Source organism: Mirounga angustirostris, unplaced genomic scaffold (genome assembly GCF_029215605.1).
Source record: "Mirounga angustirostris isolate CCGP_5_RB_7025 unplaced genomic scaffold, mMirAng1.0.hap1 SCAF_2, whole genome shotgun sequence".
Taxonomy (NCBI): Eukaryota; Metazoa; Chordata; class Mammalia; order Carnivora; family Phocidae; genus Mirounga; species Mirounga angustirostris.
The window spans coordinates 39,575,586-39,598,490 of record NW_026991710.1 but is presented as its reverse complement, the minus strand read 5'-3'; the positions used below and the strand labels follow the sequence as shown (position 1 = coordinate 39,598,490).

Below are 22,905 nucleotides of genomic sequence, written 5' to 3'. Positions count from 1 at the left end.
TGACTGAGTTAATGTGTAAGTAGTGATATGTCTTCCAAGGAAATGAGTAGGAAGGGTAATCTTAGTATTTTTGTACTTTTTGATTGCCTTCAAGTTTACTCTTCAGTTTACTTGGGTGGCTCATGAATTGACAGAAGTCTGGAGAGCCAGGCTGGGGCAGGAACCAAGATAAGGGGCAAGATGAGGCCATTAATTTCTGCAGTAGGAATCTGCTCTGTTACCACTGTCCCTGGAGATCAGCTGCTGTGCTGCAATTTCACAATTCTGCCACTGACGCCTCAAACTCTAAGTAACCCTGTACCTTGAGTCATTTCCTCCAGATTCAAAGTCCTTACAGAAGAGTCTGTCTGGCCATGACTTGTCATTGACCTACACTCCAGCTGCCAGAGGGAGGGTAAAGGGAATAGCTGTCTCCCTTAGCTTCTGGAGTGGAGTGCCTGCTTTGTACCTTCAAACATACTCCACATCAGAAACTTGAAGTTTAAAACACAAGCCCAACTAGTTCTATTCAGTATCTCTTTCCTGTTGGTTTTTTAAGTATCTGCTGATGGGTCTTGACCTGGAGTAGGCATTGTGTGGAGGATGCAAAGGTAAATAACGTCATCCAAGAGCTTATAATGTAGTGGGGAAACAACCTAGAAACACATGAGGAAACAACCTAGAACATAAAGTTGGAAAAAACTTCCAGACTTTTTGTCAATGGTTTATGTAGGGCATAGCACATGACCTACCAATTAAAAGTATATAAGAAAAATATTCAGCTCTAATATTATTGTGATAGTATAATATACATTTATTAAGTCATTCATTTATTAATTCAGTAAACATTTATAGAGAAAAGCATTGTACTGTAGTGTCCAAAACTAATATACTTTAACTCTAAATGGGGGGAGGGCCCATTTTGGAGCTAGTTCATCAAAAATGCAGGTCTACACTGAATTACGTGTTTTGCAGGGCTTCTATTGAAATGCTTTCCTGATAGGGGCAGTCAATTAAAAAACACCTGCCCTTGGAGTTGTTCAGACCCAAATTATGCCTTCCAGGTCTAACAGCACAAACGCTCAGCTCTCAACTAAGTGCTTGCCCAAATGGGAAGATTGAGGGTTCTTTGCTGAATCTGAAAAACTTGTTACCCCCATCTGCAGATATTTTGAGTTTACCCCAGCCTGGAACTATGATAACTATTTGATTAGACAAGGATATAAATCAACCCCTAAGTTCTCATGACAGTATATTGACTTTGCTACCTATATGTCCAGTATTAAAAACATATGGACATTTATTTAATCAACAATACAAATCAGAATTTAGACTGCCCTCTAATACTTGCCAAATGCTCAGTTGAGACATCTGGTATTTGAGGAAGTTGGTCTAAGGGAATGTGATTCTTTAAGTCTCTTGGCTTCATAAACTTTATCTCTATATAAAACTGGATCATCTGGAAATAGGCTATTCTATTTTGACAAAAATTCCTTAATGGGGTTAGTTGCAATTTGATTTTATGCCCTAATCTTTTAGAGTTGATCAATAGAAGCAACATCGTCCAAAGAATGTTTCTTTGTCTTGGGCAAAACCACAGATAGCCTCAAATTATATTACCTAAGAGTCCCTGATGGAAGAATTTACGTTGGATTTTTTTTTTTTCCTAAAGTGTACTCCCAGGAAAATGCTTCTAACTTCAGATTTCATTTGTCATGTAGGGATGGTTTACTTATTGATGGACTTCCATGAAGCTCTAAGACAGACTAATCCTCTGTACTAGTAAATCTAGCTCAGGTGGCTGGTCCTGTGCATGTAAACCATAGAAAAGAAGCTCAAAATCTTATGGCCTTTTTTTTTTTTTATTGCAATGTAATTCACATAGCATAAAATTCACTCTTTAAAAGTGTACAATTCAGTTGTTTTTAATATATTCACAATGTTGTGCAGTCATTACTACTGTCTAATTCCTTAACATTTTCAACTTGGAAAAGAAACCCCATGCCTCTTCGCAATCCCTCCCATTTATCCTCCCCAAGCCTCTGACAAACACTAATTTACTTTCTGTTTCTAGGGACTTACCCATTATACACATTTCATAAAAACAGGATTGTATAACTATATACTCTTTTTGTCTGGTTTCTTTCACTTAGCATAATGTTTTCAAGGTTCATCCATGTTTTAGTATATATCAATGCTTCATTCCTGTTTTTGGCTGAATATCCCATTGTGTAGGTATATCCACACTTTGATTATCCATTTATCAATTAATGGATAGTTGAGTTGTTTCCATTTTTTTGGCTCTTATGAAAATGTTGCTAAGAACATTCATGTAAAGTTTTTTTGTGAAAATATGTTTTCAGTTTCTCTTGGGTATATTCTTAGGACTAGAATTACTAGGTCAAATTTTTAATTTTTTGAGGTACTGCCAAACTGTTTTCCAAAAGGGCTACACCAGCAATGCATGAAGGTTCCAATTTCTCCATATCCTTGTCAACACTTGTTATTATTCATTTTTTATTATAGTCATTATCTGACTAAAAGAGATCGTTCTGGTTGTTATTGAGAATATGCTATAGGAAGGCAAGGGTAGGAGCAGGAATACTAGTTAGGAGGCCATCGAATAATCCAGGTGAGACATTTTGGTGACTCAGATCAGAATGGTAGCAGAGAACATGGTTAAAAGTGATTCGATCTGGAATATATTTTAAAAGTAGAGCCAATAGGACTTCCTGACAGATTGGATGTTAATTGGGGATTGAGAAGCGTCAAGAAAGAGAAGAGTCAAGAATGACTGAAAGGTTTTTGGATTGAGCAACTGGAAAGATGGTACTGTCATAAACTAACATGGGGAATACTGTAGATGAAGGAGGTGTGGGAAGAAAGATCAGTTCTGTTTTGGACATGTTAAATTTGGGATGTCTATTAGACATCCAAACTGATATGCTTATAAGGCTTAAGTCTGGACTTTATTAGTGAGGTTTGAGCTGGAGCTAGATATTTGAAAGTCACCTGGATACAGATGATATAGATTTATGGGACTGGTGACATAACCAAGAGAGCGAGTTTAGACAGAAAAGATAAGAAGACCAAGGGCCGAGCCCTAATGTTAAGAGGGTGGAAGAAGAGAAGTACTAAAGCCAAAGGAGATGAGAGGAGACAACCCACAAGGTAGGAGGATGTGATATTCTGGAAACCAAGGGAAGAAAGTGTATCAAGGCAAGACAATGGTCATATATATCAAAAGCTGCTGAGAAGTCAAGTAAAATGAGGTCTGAAAACTGACTGTTGGTTTCAGCAATGTGTATGTCATTGACATGAGCAGTTTTAGTGGAGTGAGTGGGGCAAAAGCATAAGAGATAGTGAAAAGAGAGAAATAAAGATAGTATAGAACTTTTTGAAGGGATTTTATCACAAAGAGGAGCAAAGAAATGTGAGCAGGGAAGCAGATATGAGCAAAGAAATGTGGGGGAAGTAGGGTTAGAAGATGTTTGGTGGCTCCATTTCCCTGGAAGCACTCAGTATCCCATGGATAAATTATTAATAGAGCCTGCCATTGTAGGAACATGATGTTCAATTCCTATTGAATGTTTTTGTTCCTCCAAATTCATATGTTAATTCCTAATCTCAAATGTGAGGCTATTAGGAGGTGGGGCCTTTGGGAAGTGATTAGGCCATGAGTGTGGAGCCCCCATGAATGGATTTAGTGTCCTTGTAAAAGAGACCACAGAGAGCTCCCTCAACCCTTCTACCATGTGATGACATAGCAAGAAGATGGACATCTATGAACAAGGAAGTGGGCTTTTACCAGACACCAAATCTGTCAAGACCTTGATCTTGGATTTCTCAACCTCCAGAATTGTGGAAAATAAATTTCTGTTGGCTATGAGCTACCCAGTCTATGGTAATTTCTCAGAAGCCTGAATAGACTAAGGTAAAAATAAATCATTTCTGTCAAAAGTCTTCTTTCATTCCACCTATCTTTTTTAATCAAATAAGTTTGGACTATTTTACCCAATTAGTGAGCTCACCATAAACTAGTTTATCTTTCTTTATCTTCATGTCCCTTTAATATGTTCCTTCTCTTTCAAGACGGGCTTACCCTTTATTCATGTTCCATGGGCACATTCCTTCCTGCTTCTGCCTCTTTTGTCCATAAATGTCCATACATTTCCTGTCCAAATCCTCAGGCCTCACTCAAGCCCCATGACTTCTGTGAAGACTTTCTCATCTGCATGATGTTTTTTCCCTCTGCACTTCCTGTGGTACATAAAAGTTGGTATTACACAATTCCCCTCTTAAGTCTACAGTGCCATATATCATTTTTATTTTTATTTTTTTCTTCTTTATTTCCCAGAAAGGTTATACAAAATAGTACTGGCTAATCTTAATTGTGTGCCAGGCTGCTCTGAGTCCTTGATATGTATTAACTCAATTTGTCCACCTTATAATCCTGTAATAGATGCAGTGTTGTTATTTCTACTTTACGTATGTGAAAATTGAGGCATAGATCAAGAAACTTTGCTAGGTCACGGAAAAATATGGTGCCAGGATGCAAGTCCAAGCAAAGGCAAAGGGCCTCTTGGGTATGACGAGTAGGTCCCTTATGGCACCCAGTTATTCAGTAAATGTGACCTGATTGATGTGGCCAACCAGCTTCTTACACATAAATCCCTTTTAGTATTGCTTTACATGAAATTTTTGTGGCAAGTCTTAATACCATATCACCTAATGATCTTATCATTGTGGCATTTTTTAAAAAGATTTTATTTATTTATCTGAGAGAGCAAGAGAGAGAGAGAGAGAGAGAGCAGGAGCAGGGGGGAGCAGTGGAGAGAGAAGCGGACTCCACACTGAGCAGGGAGCCCGACGTGGGACTCAATCCCAGGACACTGGGATCATGACCTGAGCCGAAGACAGACACTTTTCAAGTAGACAGTAGTGAGGAGGTGCAGCAGTGGGGAAAAGTCATCATGCAGGCGAACAAGAGAAATGTTTTTCACTTTTTGAAAAATCACTTATAGTAATAACTAGATTCTTGGCATATTCTAAGTAGAAGTTAGCTGAAACAAATCCATAGAGTGTTATTTTCTTTCACACAGAGGCTTCACAGTTTTTCTAGCAGACATGTAGCTTGGGCACAGGGAATTAAATCCTACATGATTCCAAGAAGCTGCTGGTTGAGTGCCTGGGTGAGAAGAAAATCACAGAGTCCGGTATGTGGCTGTACATGTCCCTGGAACATGCTATTATGGGGTGAAGAAGAAGAATTTTCCTGAAAAAGTGCTATATCCTAAAGGAAGTAAAAGTGTTTTTTAAGTTCTTCCATGAGACCACTGGGTATGAGGCTTTAATAAACAAAGCAAGGTAAGTCTATCAGTTGTCCTGAAAGCATTTCCATATGATCACTATTAGCAGACTCTGCCAAGAATTTGGATATTTGTTAGCAAACTGAATCTCAAACTGTGTCAGTTGAGTTAATTAATATTTTGTGGAATTAAAAGGAAACCTCTTGGTGGTGTAGAGAAATTCACTATTATTAACTAGAATGGAACTATGTGGGATCCTGAATTAATCAGATTGGTTTTCTACTCTCTTACATTCTATTTTGTGGTAAAAAAAGTTTATCATTGAAAAATAGATTTGTATCCTGATTTTTCAAATCAAAGATGGTTCTCCAGAAGTACTCTCAAGACTGAGCTTTTAGCCAAAAATATTGGGGCTGATGTGAGCAAGAAGATTCTAGAATGGGAAGAATCAATCTCCATAATATCTCTGAGGGCCTTGGATTCCCCAGTCATTGTAATGATTATAGCATTGCCATTGGACATGAATATGAGTAGTGAGTCCTAGGAAGTTAAGAACGTGATTTACAACTTGAACGATCCATCAGGAATTGACCAAAGAGGCCTGTGTTATTTCTGTTAGGAGTCCTTATATGGCAGCTTACTCATTTTGGAACTTATACCAGGAGACTCCTGGTGATGACTAACTTTAGATCTGATATCTTTTGCTTATTGTCTTTCAAACCTACTGAGATTTGGCTTGCTTTTACCTCCAAGGCAGGACTGCTGGTCAGCCATGACATTATCTGCATGGCAGACCCATTGGTCTTTTCTTATTATTTATATAGTTTGGGCTCAAAATCCAGTTTCTTACTCTGGCCTGTAAGACACTGGCCCCTGCCTCCTCTCTTTCCTAGCATTCTCCACTTATCTGCTGAACTTTAGACACACTGACCTTATTACTGACGTTCAAACTGCAAACTCATTTCCAGCTCAGGGGCTTTGCCCTCACTGCCTTCTGCTTGGAATGTTGATCTGTAGACTTTCAGATGATCACCTCCATCTCATCGTTCATGTCTCAGCTTGTACATCAACAACTTAAAAACGTCCTTGGCAACCCTAAATGAAGCAGCTTTCACCCTCACCAAGTCTCTGCTTATTTTGTTTTCTTCAAAGCACAGCATCAGGAATTATTTTTAACACGTTTAATTTGTTCCTCTCACTAAAATAATAGCTCCTTGAGGAAGGGACTCCACCTAATACAACACTATTGTGTTGTCTCCTTTTCTGTTCTACCTTATTAAGCCCATAGTCATAAGTTTTAGCCCTTGTGCATCTGTCTGCATCATTTGTTTAAATTCTGCCAGGGTAATGTTCCTTCTGAGATCCAACTCACTTTATAGCAATATCAGCTTCAACACTCACTGATTAACCCAGTGTTTCTTTTATAAACATAAGTCAAATCTAATTTCTTTTCTTCACATTTTTATTTAAATTCTAGTTAGTTAATATATAGTGTAATAATGGTTTCAGGAGTAGAATTTAGTGATTCATCACTTATATATAATACCCAGTGCTCATCACAAATGCCCTCCTTAATACCCATCACCCATTTAGCCCATTCCCCATCCACCGCTCTCTGTCAACCCTCAGTTTGTTCTCTGTCCTTAGGAGTCCCCTACGGTTTGTTTCCCTCTCTCTCTCGTTTCCCCCTTCCCATATATTCATCTGTTTTGTTTCTTAAATTCCACATATGAGTGAAATCATATGGTATTTGTCTTTCTCTAACTTATTTGGCTTAGCATAGTACACTCTAGCTCCATCTACATTGTTGTAAATGGCAAGATTTCATTCTTTTTGATGGCTGAGTAGTATTCCATTGTATGTGATATATATATATCACATCTTCTTTATCCATTCATCAGTCAGTGGACACTTTGGCTCTTTCCATAGTTTGGCTACTGTTGATAATGCTGCTATAAACATCAGGGTGCATGTGCTCCTTCAAATAAGTATTTTTGTATCCTTTGGGTAAATACTTAGTAGTGCAATTGCTGGCTCATAGGGTAGTTCTATTTTTAACTTTTTGAGGAACCTCCATGCTGTCTTCCAGAGTGGCTGCACCAGTTTGCATTCCCACCAACAGTGTAAGAGGGTTCCCCTTTCTCCACATACTCACCGATATCTATTGTTTCTTCTGTTGTTCATTTTAGCCATTCTGACAGGTGTGAGGTGGTATCACATCGTGGTTTTGATTTTTATTTCCCTGATAATGAGTGATGCTGAGCATCTTTTCATGTGTCTGTTAGCCATCTGGATGTCTTTTTTGGAAAAATATCTATTCATGTCTCCTGCCCATTTCTTAACTGGATTATTTGGTTTTTTGGCTGTTGAGTTTGAGAAGTTCTTTATATATTTTGGATACTAACCCTTTATCAGATATGTCACTTGCAATTATCTTCTCCCATTCTGTAGGCTGCCTTTTTGTTTTGTTGATTGTTTCCTTCTCTGTGCAGAAGCTTTTTATCTTGATGAGGTCCCAATAGTTGCTTCTGTTTCCCTTGCCTAAAATTTGTATGGAACCACAAAAGACCCTGAATAGCCAAAGCAATCTTGAAAAAGAAAAGCAAAATGATTCCAGACTTCAAGCTATATTACAAAACTGTAGTAATCAAAACAGTATGGTACTGGCAGAAAACCAGACACATAGATCAATGGACCAGAATAGAAAACCCAGAAATGGACACACAACTGTATGGTCAACTAATCTTTGACAAAGCAGGAAAGAATATCCAATGGAAAAAAGACAGTCTCTTCAACAAATGGTGTTGGGAAAACTGGACAGCAACATGCAGAAGCATGAAACTGGACCCCTTTCTGTTGGGGTTAACGTAGAGCATGAAATCAGCCATAATACCCGGCTTGCTAAAATGTAACATGGAGGCTGTTAGGGGCAAGGGATGGTTTCAGAGAAGGGTGTAGGCCTTTGGAATGCCGAGGCCTGCGTGATCACTCTGCTGTAGGAATGCAGTGGGGAATTGCCTTCCCTGAAGCTTTCTTAGCCCAAACAGCAGCCCTGTGATCTAAGATGTATGCATTGTCCCTTAGTCTATGTTTAGCAGAACTTGTAGAACCCACAGATTAACATATAGTATCTTTCCTATAAACAGATCCTCCTAGTTCCAGTAAGACCCCTTGCCACACATCATGTGCTTGAGGAATAGTGATAAGGATTTGTGATTATCCTGAAGTACCAATAAAAGTGGGAGCAAAGAAGGGCAAAGTGTCTTCGTCTCTGAGCGTTGACCCCCTTGCCTTCTCCTCTCTTTCACAGCAAAGTTTGGAGTAATCTTTCACCTGTTCGTACAGGGATTGCTGGCCATTCCTGTCACCTTTCTTATCCCATACACAAAAATAAATTCAAAATGGATGAAAGACCTAAATGTGAGACAGGAAACCATCAAAATCCTAGACAAGAACACAGGTAACAATCTCTTTGGTCTCAGCCATAGCAACTGCTTACTAGACATGTCACTGGAGGCAAGGGAAACAAAAGTCAAATCTAATTTCTATCCAGTCTTTTACCCTTCTTACATCTTCCAAAAACTAACAAAGGAACATGTAGAATCTTGATTCTGAGGCACAATAATCTTTTTAACTAAAAAATTTCAAGGTCACTTGTAGCAGACATCTATTATGTTGCTTCCCTGTATCCCTTCCTTTTAGGGACTTGCTTCACTCCCCATTCTATCCTTGGGATCCTAATGGGAGTGGCCATCTTTGTACATGACCCACTCTTCTTGATCTCAGTGACTAGTTGAGGGGCAGGTACCTAACCCAAACTGAACCAATCAAAGGACTTCACTTCCAGGTCACAGTGATTGGATTTTACATACTAAAAGTCCCTCAACAAGATTTGTTTTAGGTGGAGCTGGGAGAGAAGACTTCTTTCCTTTTTGGTCACAAAGGTGAATGGATTTGAGTTTAGAAGGGCAAGTAGTCTGTCCCCTGGTTTGTGGAAAAGTCAGTTGAAGGCGATAAAGCCACCCTCCCATCACCTCCTGCTCCCTCTCACAGAAGTGGAGATGAGAGATGGAGGGTCCTGAGGACACTTGTTTCCCTGGCACCAGCCATCCTGAGGACCATCCACATCCATTTAGTGATTGATTACATTTCTAGCTTTTGATACTCAGATATTCCAGTGCTATTTTAGGTACTAAAATCCTGAATTTCTTTTGTTTGTGTAAAACTATTAACTGAATATATACATGAAGTGTGTGTGTATATATATACATATATATATACACACAAAATATATATATATTTTTTGTAATCCCTAAAGTTTGAATTATTTTATCTTATATCAAGAGTCATAGTCTGTCTTAATTGAATAAAGGTGTATTTTCTATACTTCTATAGTTTTCAAGAAGAGGAGGAAATGCGCAATTGACAAAGCAAGATTTCTGTTAGAAAAATTAATTCTACTCTGGTTCACAGTCTTTCTGAACTAGTGGAATAAAAAAATGGCATATTGTAGTTGAAACTGGAAATCTCTACTTTTATATAAATCAACTGAAGGTGAAGACAAACAGGAAACAAAAAACACTTTCTTTGACTAAACTCAAGTTGCTGTCAATAAGATGTTGAGTCAATAAAATATTTTCTTAAAAATAATAAAAAAGATTATTCTAAAAGGTTTTCTACAAGTTATCAAAAAAGCAATGGAATTTTTTGAACATAAAATAGCCCAAAGGGGGCGCCTGGGTGGCTCAGGGCACCTGGGTGGCTCAGATGGTTGGGCGTCTGCCTTCGGCTCGGGTCATGATCCCAGGGTCCTGGGATCGAGTCCCGCATCGGGCTCCCTGCTAGGCGGGGAGCCTGCTTCTCCCTCTGCCTCTGCCTCTCTCTCTCTCTCTCTGACTCTCATGAATAAATAAACTAAAACATAAAAAAAAAATGTAACTGAAATTTCTACTTACAACTTGACACCATTTACTCAGTTTGCTTTATGAGGTTGAATTTTAAAAATGATCAAATGACACTTTAATTTAAAATTTTTATGATTGGTTAATTTTTTCACTTTTAATGAGATGTTTATTTTAAATACTACTTTATTTTTATTAATTTTATTTTCTAATTTATACTAGAATGATAGTGTATATTTAATAGTTATCTTTTGTAAATTTATATTTTACTTCATGTTTTAATTTTATATTTTAGATCAATATGGATTAAACATCTAGTGTCATTGATTTTTTTAATTTTATGAAATATCAATACTGTGATTTGATTTAATAACTTCCCCTCTTTGCTTTGAGATAGTTTTTGTCACTTATACCTATAGATCATTGCCTAATACCGTTCTTATAATCTACCTCTGAGATAGACAAATGAATAAAATTTTATGTTCTCAGGATTTCAATAAAAATATTTTTAAAAACATTAGGTTTACGGGACACCTAGGTGGCTCAATTGGTTAAGCGTCTGTCTTCAACTCAGGTCATGATCCCAGGGTCCTGGGATCAAGTCCCGCGTTGGGCTCCTTGCTCAGCAGGGAGCCTACTTCTCCCTCTGCCTGCCACTCCCCCTGCTTGTGCTCTCTCTCTCTGACAAACAAATAAAATCTTAAAAAAAAAAAACAACACTAGGTTTAATGGAAAAATTAACTCAGACTTTATGTTTTCCTTTAAACATTTCTATTGGTGAGAGTTTTTCTGTATAAAGCATAAGCTGAGCTATCTAACTAGGCAAATGATTCGATAGTAGTATTCATTCATGTTTTGTTTGAAACCTACTGTGCCCTTTTGTCAAAATTTCCAGGTCATCCTTCTACTTGACAAAATAATTTAACTAGCTTTTAATAGTCACATGTCTATAAGAACCAAACAGAGATAATAATATGACAGGATTCAAGAAAATATTTCTGAATCCAGATAGCTAAATGTTTAGTGGAAATGTTCCAAATTCTGAACGGGATATTTAGAATAGCGAATAGTGTATCTTGTCTACTACACTAGGCATTTATATTTCAAGACCAACTGCTAATACTGAGGTTGAAAACTCAGATTATTTTTATTTCAAGACCAACTGCTAATACTGAGGTTGAAAACTCAGATTATTTTTCCCCAACAATACCCAGACTTTGTCCTTCCCTTGAAATGTGTAACATTTCTAGGTAATTCCTACCCTGTTCTCTTGCCCCCAGAAATCAAGAAGCCCTTGGTTTCTGGGCATTTGTGCTGACCTTCATTTTTAAGTCAGCAACCCCAACAGGATGATAACACAAGTGTTAAGTATCCTATTATTAAATACCGAGTGCCTTGAGAGTAGGAAAAGGATAGGTCAAGCTGTCTAGAGAGCTGGTTGCTCACCAAAGCCTTGAAATATATCTTTCCTTTCAGAATATCAGGATGTTTTAGAATTCTGGATAAGTTCTATCTTCTCATTTCTGGGACAGAGGAAGAATTAAACATTTTTTATATATGTCTTATGGCCGCCCAACTCAAGAAGCAAATTTGGAAATCCTTTTGCTTTTCTGTGTAGTATTGCCTTTAGTAGACCCAGAGCAGAGGGGCCTTGCCCTGGGCTCCATGATTTAGAAGAGTGGTTCTCCACCAGGCTTAGCTTTGCCCTTTAGGAGGCATTGGAAATGTCCCTAAGACCTATTTAATTACCAGTCCAGAAGTGGTGGGGTGGGTACTATAGCATCTAGTGGGTAGAGGTCGGGGATGATGCTAAACATCCTACAGAGCACAAGATAGCCCCACACAGTAAATAATTATCTGGTATAAAATGTCAGTAGTGCCAGGGATGAGAAACCCAGATTTAGAGGGACCACTCTGGCCTTCCTTCCCAGCCATGCCTCACCCCATGGGGCAAGGAGTCTGTCCGCCAAGGAGTTATGCCCCCCTGGAGCCTGGTCCACGATCTATAGCAATGTTTTCAGAGTGTAGTCCCAGACCAGCAGCAGCATCACCTGGGATCATGTTAGAAAGATTGCTTTCGAGGCCCTATCTCAGACTTCGCGAATCAGGGAATCTGGGGATGGGGCCCACAAGCTTTGTTGTAACAGGCCCTTCAGGGGATTCTGATGAATGCCAAAGTTTGAAAACCACTGTTCCAAGGAGTCCAAAATCCTATATTTGAGCCTAAAAGATATGTTTGTCAAGATGGGAAGATTAGAATACATTAACAACTTGTTAACTTGATTTATAACATCTAAACATGTAGACATATGGTATGTGGGCCTCCATTTGTACCCTACTCACAAATGTTTGGCCCCACGTATGTTTGGGATGGGTCTGTATCTGTGTCTCAGTTTTCTCAGGCTGTCAAATGAGGGCACTGGATTAGATTGTTCCTTAATTTCCTTCTCTGTATATGATTTCATTGCTACTACAGAAGCATTTAGTTCTGACTATATTCCCTGCACACACCTTTTTTCCCCCAGTTGGGCTTGTGTTTTTTAAAATTAATTAACTAATTAATTAAAATTCAACTAGACAACATATATACATCATTAGTTTCAGATGTAGAGTTCAAGTGTATAACATCCACTGCTCATCACATCACGCCTACACACATGTTCTTAGGATACAGGGACTTTAATGCCTAATCACTGCTAAGATGTTTTTTTGCTCTTTTGCTCTCTGCCCAACAGGATTTCTTTAATTTGATAAAATATGGAAAAAGATAAGTCAAATGCATTACCAATTGTCAAAATTTGAACAGCTAAGTTCCAGATACTTTTTCATAGCACGATTTACATTATATACATAGTTATAAAAATTAAAAAGCACATACACATACATTCTTGATGATATGTAAATTGGCATTAGCCTTTCAAGGAAAATTCAGACTATTAATCAAAAATTTAAATTTTGATTTGATACTTTTATTTCTAGGAAATTATTTTTATTTTTAGGAACTTGTGCATGGAGGCAAAGGTGAATAGTTAGGAGTGTTAACTGCTGCTTTTTTGTTATAATGAAAATTAGAAATAACCTACAAGCCATCAGTAGTGGGTTGGCTAAGTAAGTGTATGTACGGCCATGTAATAGTAACACTCGGCAGCTATAAAAGGAACAGGGCATGTGCTGTTAATGAAGGGGGACCGTGTGGTGTTCAAAGTGTTAGGAATGGTACTCTGACCTCAGACCACTGGCCGTCTACGTACTGTGTGACCTTGGGCAAGTTACTTATTCTCTCTTTGCCTCAATTTTTTCATCTCCAAAATAGGGACTAATAATGCCTACTTTCCAACATTGTTGAGAGGATTAAATAAGATAAAATGAGTTTGTCTTTCAGTGCAGTTGAGAAATGTCAACTATTATTAGGGAAAGACTTCCAAGATAAATCACTAAATAAAAATATATCAATACAACACAGAACAATGTGTATAGACTAAAAAATATGAGTATGTGTACATGAATTACAGCTAGAGCTTGGCAAGGATACTCTCAAATGCTATTTTCAGTGGTCATTTCTACACATGTGGGATGGTAAGAATATTTTTTTATTGTATAATTTTATTTTTTCCATATATAAGTATTACTTTTATAACCTTAAAAATTATTTAAAAAAAATGAAATCACACAGATGCTCAGATTCTGTATGATGGCAGAAATAGAACCATATGGATTCACTGATATTTTTTTTAATAAGCCATAGCATGGTATTTCTGGTGCTAAAAGATTTATTTTTGTGCATGAGAAGCATTCTAGGGCTTAAGAATTTCATGGAAAACTAATTTTTATAATGACATCCCCTCTTCTTGATGATGAATTTCTTGTATTTTCCACTTGATATAACTGAGAGACTCAGACTAAATTGCCTTTCTTGTTGGAGGTTAATGAATGAAATGCAGAAACATCCCAGGTGCAATGATCTGTGGAGACCTTTTTCAGGGCAACTGAAGGTGCCTTGCGGGTTGAAAGACTGAAGTATCCTTTGCCATGATTTTTCAATCCACCATTGTGCAAATCCTATGCTGAATAGCCCTCCTTGTGAGAGTCCCATTTGCCCTATAAATACCTGCCTAAAGAATGACTTAATTAAACAACAAATCTGAAGCTTATCTTCCTTTGGCTTACGGCCAGTCATATGCCTGGATTTAGGAGGCCCTCAAGTTGATCGACTGCAGAAAGGAATTCTCAGGATGCAGGTAGCAGGAGAAACACCGTCAGTGGTGTTTGTGACCTCTGTCTGACTTTTAATTGTTTGCCTCTTGCCTATGCCTCCACATACAGAACTTGTGAGATTGACAGAAAGCCAGACTCTCATTTTGGTCAAAGAAAACAAAACTCCTCATTTTGCAGTAGGTTTTGTGAAGTCTTCAATCATCCCATCGTTCATTCAAGTTCCTAAATAAATTTCAGTCTTGTGGAACTCTTCTTAAAGTGTGGTCAGGGTTCATGCTCTCTGTTTTAAAATCAAATGATTAGAATCCACTCATTATTAAGGGCTTTGGTTTGTTTTTTTCTTTGGCTTTTACTCTACCATCAAGTGTTCTCTTTAGAGGGTTTTCCTCTTTTATAAGTAACAGGCTTTGGGGAAGGTTTTGTTCCTTTTGCTTTCTATTATGACATTACAATAGTTTTTAAATAATCAGCTGAAATGTTCATTTTTCTTTCAATGCCACTGAGTCTAACTTTGCTTCCCTTCCTGTGCCCTCCCCCCCTTTTTTTGAAATATGGCATCCCGTTATTGGAAAAGTCACGAAGCCTGCAAACTTGATGCTACTAAAACTTCAGGATTTCCAGGTTCATTTGAACCCTGAGTGCTGTTGCCGTTCTTCTCACTTATCTTTTTTTTTGGGTTGGGGGGACGGGTGTCATAAACAGGTATTTGCACTCATTGACAAGACGGTAAAATCTAGATTATAAGCATATAACTGAATACATGAATAATATGTATTTCTCTTAGGAAATTCTATGTGATGTCTTTTTAAAAATTTTCTTAATTTAAGTTCAATTTAGTTGACATATAGTGTATTATTAGTTTCAGAGGAGGAATTTAGTGATTCATCAGTTGCATATAACATCCAGTACTCATTCCATCAAGTGCCCTCCTTAATGCCCATCACCCAGTTACCCCATCCTCCCACACACCTCCCCTCCAGCAACCCTCTTTGTTTCCTAGAGTTAAGAGTCTCCTGGGCGCCTGGGTGGCTCAGTCGTTAAGCGTCTGCCTTCGGCTCAGGTCATGATCCCAGGGTCCTGGGATCGAGTCCCACATCGGGCTCCCTGCTCAGCGGGAAGCCTGCTTCTCCCTCTCCCACTCCCCCTGCTTGTGTTCCTGCTCTCGCTATGTCTCTCTCTGTCAAATAAATAAATAAAAAATCTTTAAAAAAAAAAGTCTCCTATGGTTTACCTCCCTCTCTGTTTTTATTTTATTTTATTTTCCTTTCTTACATTCATTTTCTCACTTAACTTTGATGTGTTTCTCCAAACATTTCCACCAGGGAACAAATCCGTATTATATGTGTCACTTTTCTCATCATCATGCACCCCCGCCACCCCCAACTCTCATCAAAGGTGCTCACCTTTTACTTGAAAAGAAAGATAGAGGCTATCTGATTTGAATTCTCTACCCCCCTCCAACTTCAGCAAAGTACCACTTTCCTTCCAGGTCCAGAGGCAGCCCTCTTCCTTCCTATCTAGATTGATTCCTCCACATTTTCTACCCTTGGGCATTAGGTGATGAAAGTCCCAACAGTTTTCTGCAAATATGGATTGCCTAAAAGAACCAATTATTTCATTTAGAATAGAATATTTTACACAAAACCTGAATACTTTTGAAACCTAAGGTTTTAAATCTCGGATACAGGGTATCCGTATTTATTTGAATGAATGAGACATTCACAGAAAAGTATTGGTAGAAGTTGAGTAAGAATATAGGTAAAGAGCAAAATAATGTTAACTCCCATCTTTATTTTCCAGAGTTTTTCCTAATTTTTAGTTCTCGAGGATTTTGCAGTATGTTGAAAAACATCATTATAATTTTATACTGCCCAAATAGACACTAAGTGGCCATCAATTTACTTTACTTACTTCTTTATTTTTTACTTTATTTACTTTATTTTATTTTATTTTATTTATTTTAAGGTATTGCTGCACTGCAGGATTACATTGGGTAAGAAAAGAGGAGGAAAAAAAAATCCTGGGCAGATAAATTCTTTTACTTTTTGTGATCCCTGCCCAAAGTTGCTCTTGTTTTTTAGGTATTGGAACTTTTACATCATATACATTAGAATTCTAACACCTCACAAAGTTCAAATGTGTGTCAGTGGAGAGAATGATTAAAATTGCCATAACATTTGGATCTTTATTGCTTTAGATCCTCTCTTGCTGATCATATTCCATGCCAAATTTCTAATACAAATCCCCCTCTTGAAATATTGACATAATGTAATGCTTCTTTTTGAAAGACAGTGAGTGCTAAGGAATGATATTGTCTGGTCAAAGATCATTGTGCTTTGAATGTATCATTGTTATTTGTCCTTATATTAGAGAACCATCTGTGACCGAATTGGTACAGGAACAGGAGCAAGACCAACTGTGGTTGACATTACACTCCAGCTGGGAGAGCCTCAACGGGACTACTTTGCATGAACTGTTGGTAAAAGGGTAAGACCGCTTGCACAAGAGCTGTGTAGAGTGGATTATGGAGCAAGAGTCTATCATCAGGGACCTTCTCCTACTTCTAACTTAAGATAATCCAAATTTATCACGTCAATAAAGAACATCCATAGAATGGTGATTGGGCTTTATATTTCAACACTGTTTGGCTTTATTTCTTCTTTCTAGACATAGATTATTTTTCTCTTGCTAATTACATGTTTCTTTAATGATGATTACAGCAACTATCATGGGGAAGGAAGAAGAACTTAGGTTCTAATTTTGGAGTTTTTTCACATCCTATTCAAAGTAAATTCTCATATCTGCAGTTTGTACAGATTCTACATATAACTAGTTAACAGGGAATTGAAGTAATGAGAACTGATCAAACTTGGACAGTCTGAGGAAAAAAATTGACACAAAATGAAATTATAATCAAGTAGCCTTGAAAGAATACTTCTGAAAATTTTCCCTAAAAATCATGGCATCTTGAACAAGGCTGTCTCCCTTGTCTATGGCTGGGGATATGGGGATATGGAGGAAATCGAAGGAATTAACACTTATTTAGTGGCTATTACATTATAGGGTCATAGCTACAGAATATTTAAATAACTTGATCAAAACTCACAGCCCACAGTGGCCTCTCAACTCAAACCAAGTTAATCTGACTCCAAAGCTTTTAATAAGTGCTAGAGAAACCACTTAAGAATTTCAAAGAAATCGAAAGGTAGGCCATTTCTCTTTAGAATGTCTTGAAAATTTCCCCAGAGACCGAACTCTGCAGCCAAATTTCTGAAGGATTTCCTTCAAAACAATGACCTGAATCTTTCAACAGAGTGATTTTTCCCCCCAAATTGCAAATGAGAGAAAAGCCCCTTCAGGTTTAATACATACACACATATGTACATACATACATACATTCAATTGTAAATTGGGAGTTGGTAGAACTGGTTCTACTTCTGGCTTACTAACTAGATTTGTGATCTTATATAACCACAATTTCCTATAAAATAAAATTTATTTTATTTTTATTACAGATAGTCTTTGCTGTTTTTTCCTATTTCTACAAGTTGTGATTTTGGGATCTAACTAATTAACAACTGATTATTGAGTATCTCTTCTCTGGCAGGTTCAGTGCCAGGTTGTGAGGAGATGTAGGAGTGAGTGAGGGGAACAAGGGCCCTCATTCCAAGGAATATGCTATATAGGTGGACAGAGAGACTATAAGCCAGTAAACAAAAGGAATTTCAGATATTTGGAAATACTACAAAGAAATTAAGGATAACAAGATAGAGAGTAAGGAGGAGACAGGACTTTAGGTGTGGGAAGGCAAAAAGCAGGAATGTTTTTCTGTATTATATAATTTATTGATACAAATAATTACGCATGCCCCCATGCAGATTTAACAAGAAATGAAAGCACAATAAATCCTCAAAAAGGAAAGTGGACATGACATATTTAGGGATTTTTTTTTTCTGAGAAATCTATGATTCTAAGCACATCACAGTATTTTTGACAGTCCCAAAGTGTCTTTTGTTTTTTAATTTATACTATGAATAAATGCTTCATGGTTGGAAGAGAACTTCGTGATTGAAATTTAATGTACCCTAAAGTGAGTTCTCTTGTGCAGCCACATTTATAGATGTTAAAACATGGCCCATGTTCTTACCTTTAAAGGTTAACTATGATTTTTAGAAAGGTCTTTCTTTCCTGAACTTACTTCCTGTTAAGTTCTACTGACTGGTTCTGATCCCACCACCTAGAGATACATGGAATAAATTTAACCCCCCTTCTTCCTGTCAGCCAATCATAGATCCACATTTTAATATCACAGGTCTCGTCAAAATTTTTTTCCAGTCTAAAAAATTTAGTTCCTTTATCTGTTCTCTAACTTTTTGAAGTGATACTTTATTTCTCTCAAACTGTTTGCAACTTCTTTTGGACATCCACATAAAAGTCTGACATGCTCCTTCCTCACCAAAGATTCTAAGAAGTAGCCCAGTTCCCTTGCCTTCCTCTGCCTACTTTGAAAATCATGGTTTGAGTCAATATTCTGGGTGGTGCCACAGCCAAGATGATGTGGGAAACTTTGCTAACAGTAGTTTCTTTTCCCACCCATGTGAGATTATGTTATGATGATATTAAAGGAGCTTAAAAAAAAAAAAGGTACACGTCCTCCATATACCCTTATTTCCAAGGTGATATTTGCCAACAGCCCTGCCTCAAGAATTTCTGCACGAATTTCTGTTACTCAAGGAATGTGACCTCTGGGAATGGTTGAACCTATGTCTTGCTTTTCACTGGTGAAGTGTTTGAAGTGAATGATAAATATGTAACTTAACATTATGCCATTTTATGTTTCCAAATCTAGGCAGGCTTGTCATAGCAGAAGTAAGATTTCTCTTCTGTGTACTAAACAAGGTGAGAGCATTAGTGGTGTGGCAATGGAATATGATCTTAATTTAACTGGGTTGGCTCAGGGGAAGAACAGGACTTTGCACTTAACAGCAAAGACCCAAGTATCTCGCTGGGTTTAGCAGTGAATCACACGCTGTCTTTCCTGCTCCTCGGTAGACTGCGGGCGTCGCCCTGCTGCCCGAATGAACAAGAGGATCCTTGGGGGTCGGACGAGTCGCCCTGGAAGGTGGCCATGGCAGTGTTCCCTGCAGAGTGAACCCAGTGGACACATTTGTGGCTGTGTCCTCATTGCCAAGAAGTGGGTCCTGACAGTTGCCCACTGCTTCGAGGGGTAAGCTGCACTTTGTCCTTTGGCTTTGCCTGGATTTGATCATTTTGTCCCTTGGGCCTTGTTAGTGGCGTATGTCATTCTGTGAAGCCACTTCAGTGCGAAAGCCACAGTTGATCTACTTCATCTGCTTAAGTTTTTTTACTCTTGATGTTGTCATCCTATGTAGGTGCTAATCATTTATTGGAAATGGATGTATATTGCTTATGAATTTTTCCCTAAAGAGGGAGGAAGAGGAAGAGGAAGAAGTTTAGGAGGTTGACTGTCCAGCTAGCATTAGTCTCTTTGCTAGCCCTCTTAAATACATCGAATACACCTGAGGTTCAACAAAGAGGATTGATGTATACTACAGGAAGGTGAGGATACTGGAGGGACTAGTGAGGACTTTGAGAAGGAGAGTTAAAGGTACCACAATATGTGTATAAGGGTTCTCCAGAGAATGAGAGACCAATGAGAGAGGAGGGCTGAATTTATTTTAAGAAATGGTCTCACATGATTGTGGGGGTTGCTGCTGAGTCCAAAATCTAATGGTGTAGATCAGCAGCCTGGAGACTCAGGGAGAGTTGCAGTTGGAGTCCAAAGGCAATGTGCTGGCAGAATTTCTTCTTGCTCAGGAGAGGTTAGTCTTTGTTCTCTTCAGGTCTCCAATATATGGGATGAGGATAATCATATTATGGAGGGTAATCTGCTTTATTCAAAATCCACCAATTTAAATGTTAATCTAGCCCAAAAACCACCTTCACAGAAGCATCTAGAATAATGTTTGACCAAATATTTGGGCGCCATGGCACAGCCACATTGGCATATAAAATTAATCATTACAATATGCCTAAAGGGAACAGAAAAATAAGACAAAGGGCAAATCTACCCTAAATTGACAACCATCACTGTAGAAGGTCCTCTCCCATTCCAACCCTCTGTTGTGTATTTTAGGAGCAAAAAAACCCCAAGCCCAACAGTTACAATAACAAACACACACAAAAAATCCCAAACATTTAGTATGTTCACACAAGATTCTGGGGGTCAGACATTTGGACATGACATAGCTGGTGCAGTTTGTCTCTGATCAGCCATGTCTGGGGCCTCAGCTGGAAGATTCTAAGGCTGAGGGCTGGAACCCTCGGAAGTCAGGCAGTCAGTGCTGCCTGTTGGCTGGGGCCTTAGTACACCCTGGTGGCTGGCACCCACCAGAACCAGCTTCTCCAAAAGGGAGACCTAGCCTCCAAAGACATACATGGTGCCTCTTCTGTGTGATTGGTCAGAGCCCCCACAAGCCCCACCCAGATCCAAAGCAAAGAAACAAAGAACTCTACTCTCAGTAGGAGGAGGATTTGAGGACAGGTTTTAAAAACCACCATACCACTTTTTCTCCCTATTTTTAAAAAATAATTTTACTTTATTTAAAGTAAAATTAAATATTAAATAATAGCAAAAATTCAAAACGAAATAATTCATAGTTCTATCACCTAACTAAATTGTTTTCATTTGCTCAGGTTAAGTTCTAGAAAAAAAATGCAATTTCTTTCTTTCTTTTTTTTTTTTTTTTTGCCTATTGTTTTATTTTTAGCTTTGCCACTTACTGTGTCACCACGGGTCAATTCATTAACTTCTCTGGCCCACAGTTTCTTCACTTGTGACATGAGGGAAATAACAGTCCCTACTGCACAGGGTTGGTGCGGGCAGTAAGTAAAACAGTCTTGTGCAAAGCCTTGGGAACCATGCCTGACGCTGATCAGTGAACTCTCAGTAAAGGTCAGCTTTTCTTTTAAAAAATTACTGCCAAAAATACGCATTCTACCTTTCCCCTTTGCATTACGGCATGAGTATTTTTGCACTTTGCTGGCAGTATTTTTATCTTCTTCCATACTCTACTTTCTCATCATCATCACAGTAACCCCTGTTACAGCCTAGCCAATGTTCTTTCTCACCTATAAACACATTTTTCACAGGGTGCTACTGTTTGCTTTTACAACTTGGAATCACAATCTGTGCTTCTGTTTGTTAAGTTGTTTTTCTCATACAACAATATATTATGGACCTCCCTCTAGGTCAATGGATATAGCTCTAGCTCTTTTTCAAAACTAAATGATATTCCCTTATCTACATTTACCATAACTTTTTCTATTACTCCCCAGATAATGGACATTCAGGTTAGTTCCAATTTGCTGCCATCTTAATAATACTGCAATACATCTTCTCAAACAAAGCTACTCACCTCCTTGTCCTCTTGTTTCTATAGGCTAGAGTCCCAGCATGTATACTTAGCTCTCCATGGGGGTTCCAGAGATGAATACATGTTTCCTTCCTTGGAGTGCTAACCTAGTAAGGAGGCAGACATTTAAACAAGTAATTAGAATATAATGCAATAAGTGATTATAAAATGGAAATGTGTATATCCAGTTGATTGTTCTTTTTGGGAAAATAAAATATAAAAAATTAAACCAGAACCTCCTCTTGAGAAGTTTTAATGTGTAAAGATCAAAAATGATTGGGAGAGTCTGTGTAGTGTGTCGGGAAATACATGACAGTGTTATTGCTTTGGAAGGGGCCAGATGTTTCCAGATGTCTTTCCCAGTTCTGATTGATAACTCCGTGATAAGCAGAGATGACACTATCAAGAGTGCATTCATCAAAACACCTAATTTAGGATTACCTAAATAAATCCAGCAGTTCTTTAAGGGAATAATATTCTTTATGTGTCAAGCCACTTCTGTCATTTCCGTACGTGGTATCCAAGCTTCCTCTTTCACTGATAGCTCTGTAAAGTTAACAAGAAACCTTGCAGTAGAGAAGAACTATGTGTTTACAATTAAGGTCTTGGTGAAATTTCATGGAACACTAACTAAACAGGACTGTCGAGAGGGACCTGGCCTGTCCATAAAAAGCTAGAAATTGCCCAACATCAAATAAGCCTTTGCTTGAATGTGTGCTAATAACAGATTCCATGTTACAATCTCTCCAGTGGCCTGCAGGCTTTGAGAACTTCTCATTGTAAGCCTTATTCTCTGCTGAAGCCATCAACTGCTGCAATTAATGGGATTCACTTCATATTGTGATTCTATACTTTGGCAAGGCCCAGCGTGACCCATCTGTAGGTCTTCTCAAGCTTGTCTCTTTTAATTATATTGGTTTAAAAAAAAAAAAAAGGACAAGTTTGTTTTGCTCTTTTATGGAGAAGTATTTAAAAATCCCAAATGAAAATTAAGAACATATGAAATACTAAGCTGATCAGATCAAGTCCCATATGCCCTAATCACAACTCAACTTTAACACTTGT

At 38.0% G+C, this 22,905-nt stretch overlaps 1 protein-coding gene across 1 annotated transcript in view; it reads left to right on the top strand.

Annotated features, from left to right (window-relative positions):
- CORIN (corin, serine peptidase) overlaps nucleotides 1–22,905 on the top strand; it is a 201,733-nt gene that overhangs the window by 156,152 nt on the left and 22,676 nt on the right. The window contains exons 16-18 of the mRNA XM_064582039.1: nucleotides 16,775–16,891; nucleotides 19,254–19,303; nucleotides 19,457–19,631. Coding sequence (XP_064438109.1) covers nucleotides 16,775–16,891; nucleotides 19,254–19,303; nucleotides 19,457–19,631 — 342 coding nt within the window. The remainder of the gene's footprint in view (nucleotides 1–16,774; nucleotides 16,892–19,253; nucleotides 19,304–19,456; nucleotides 19,632–22,905) is intronic.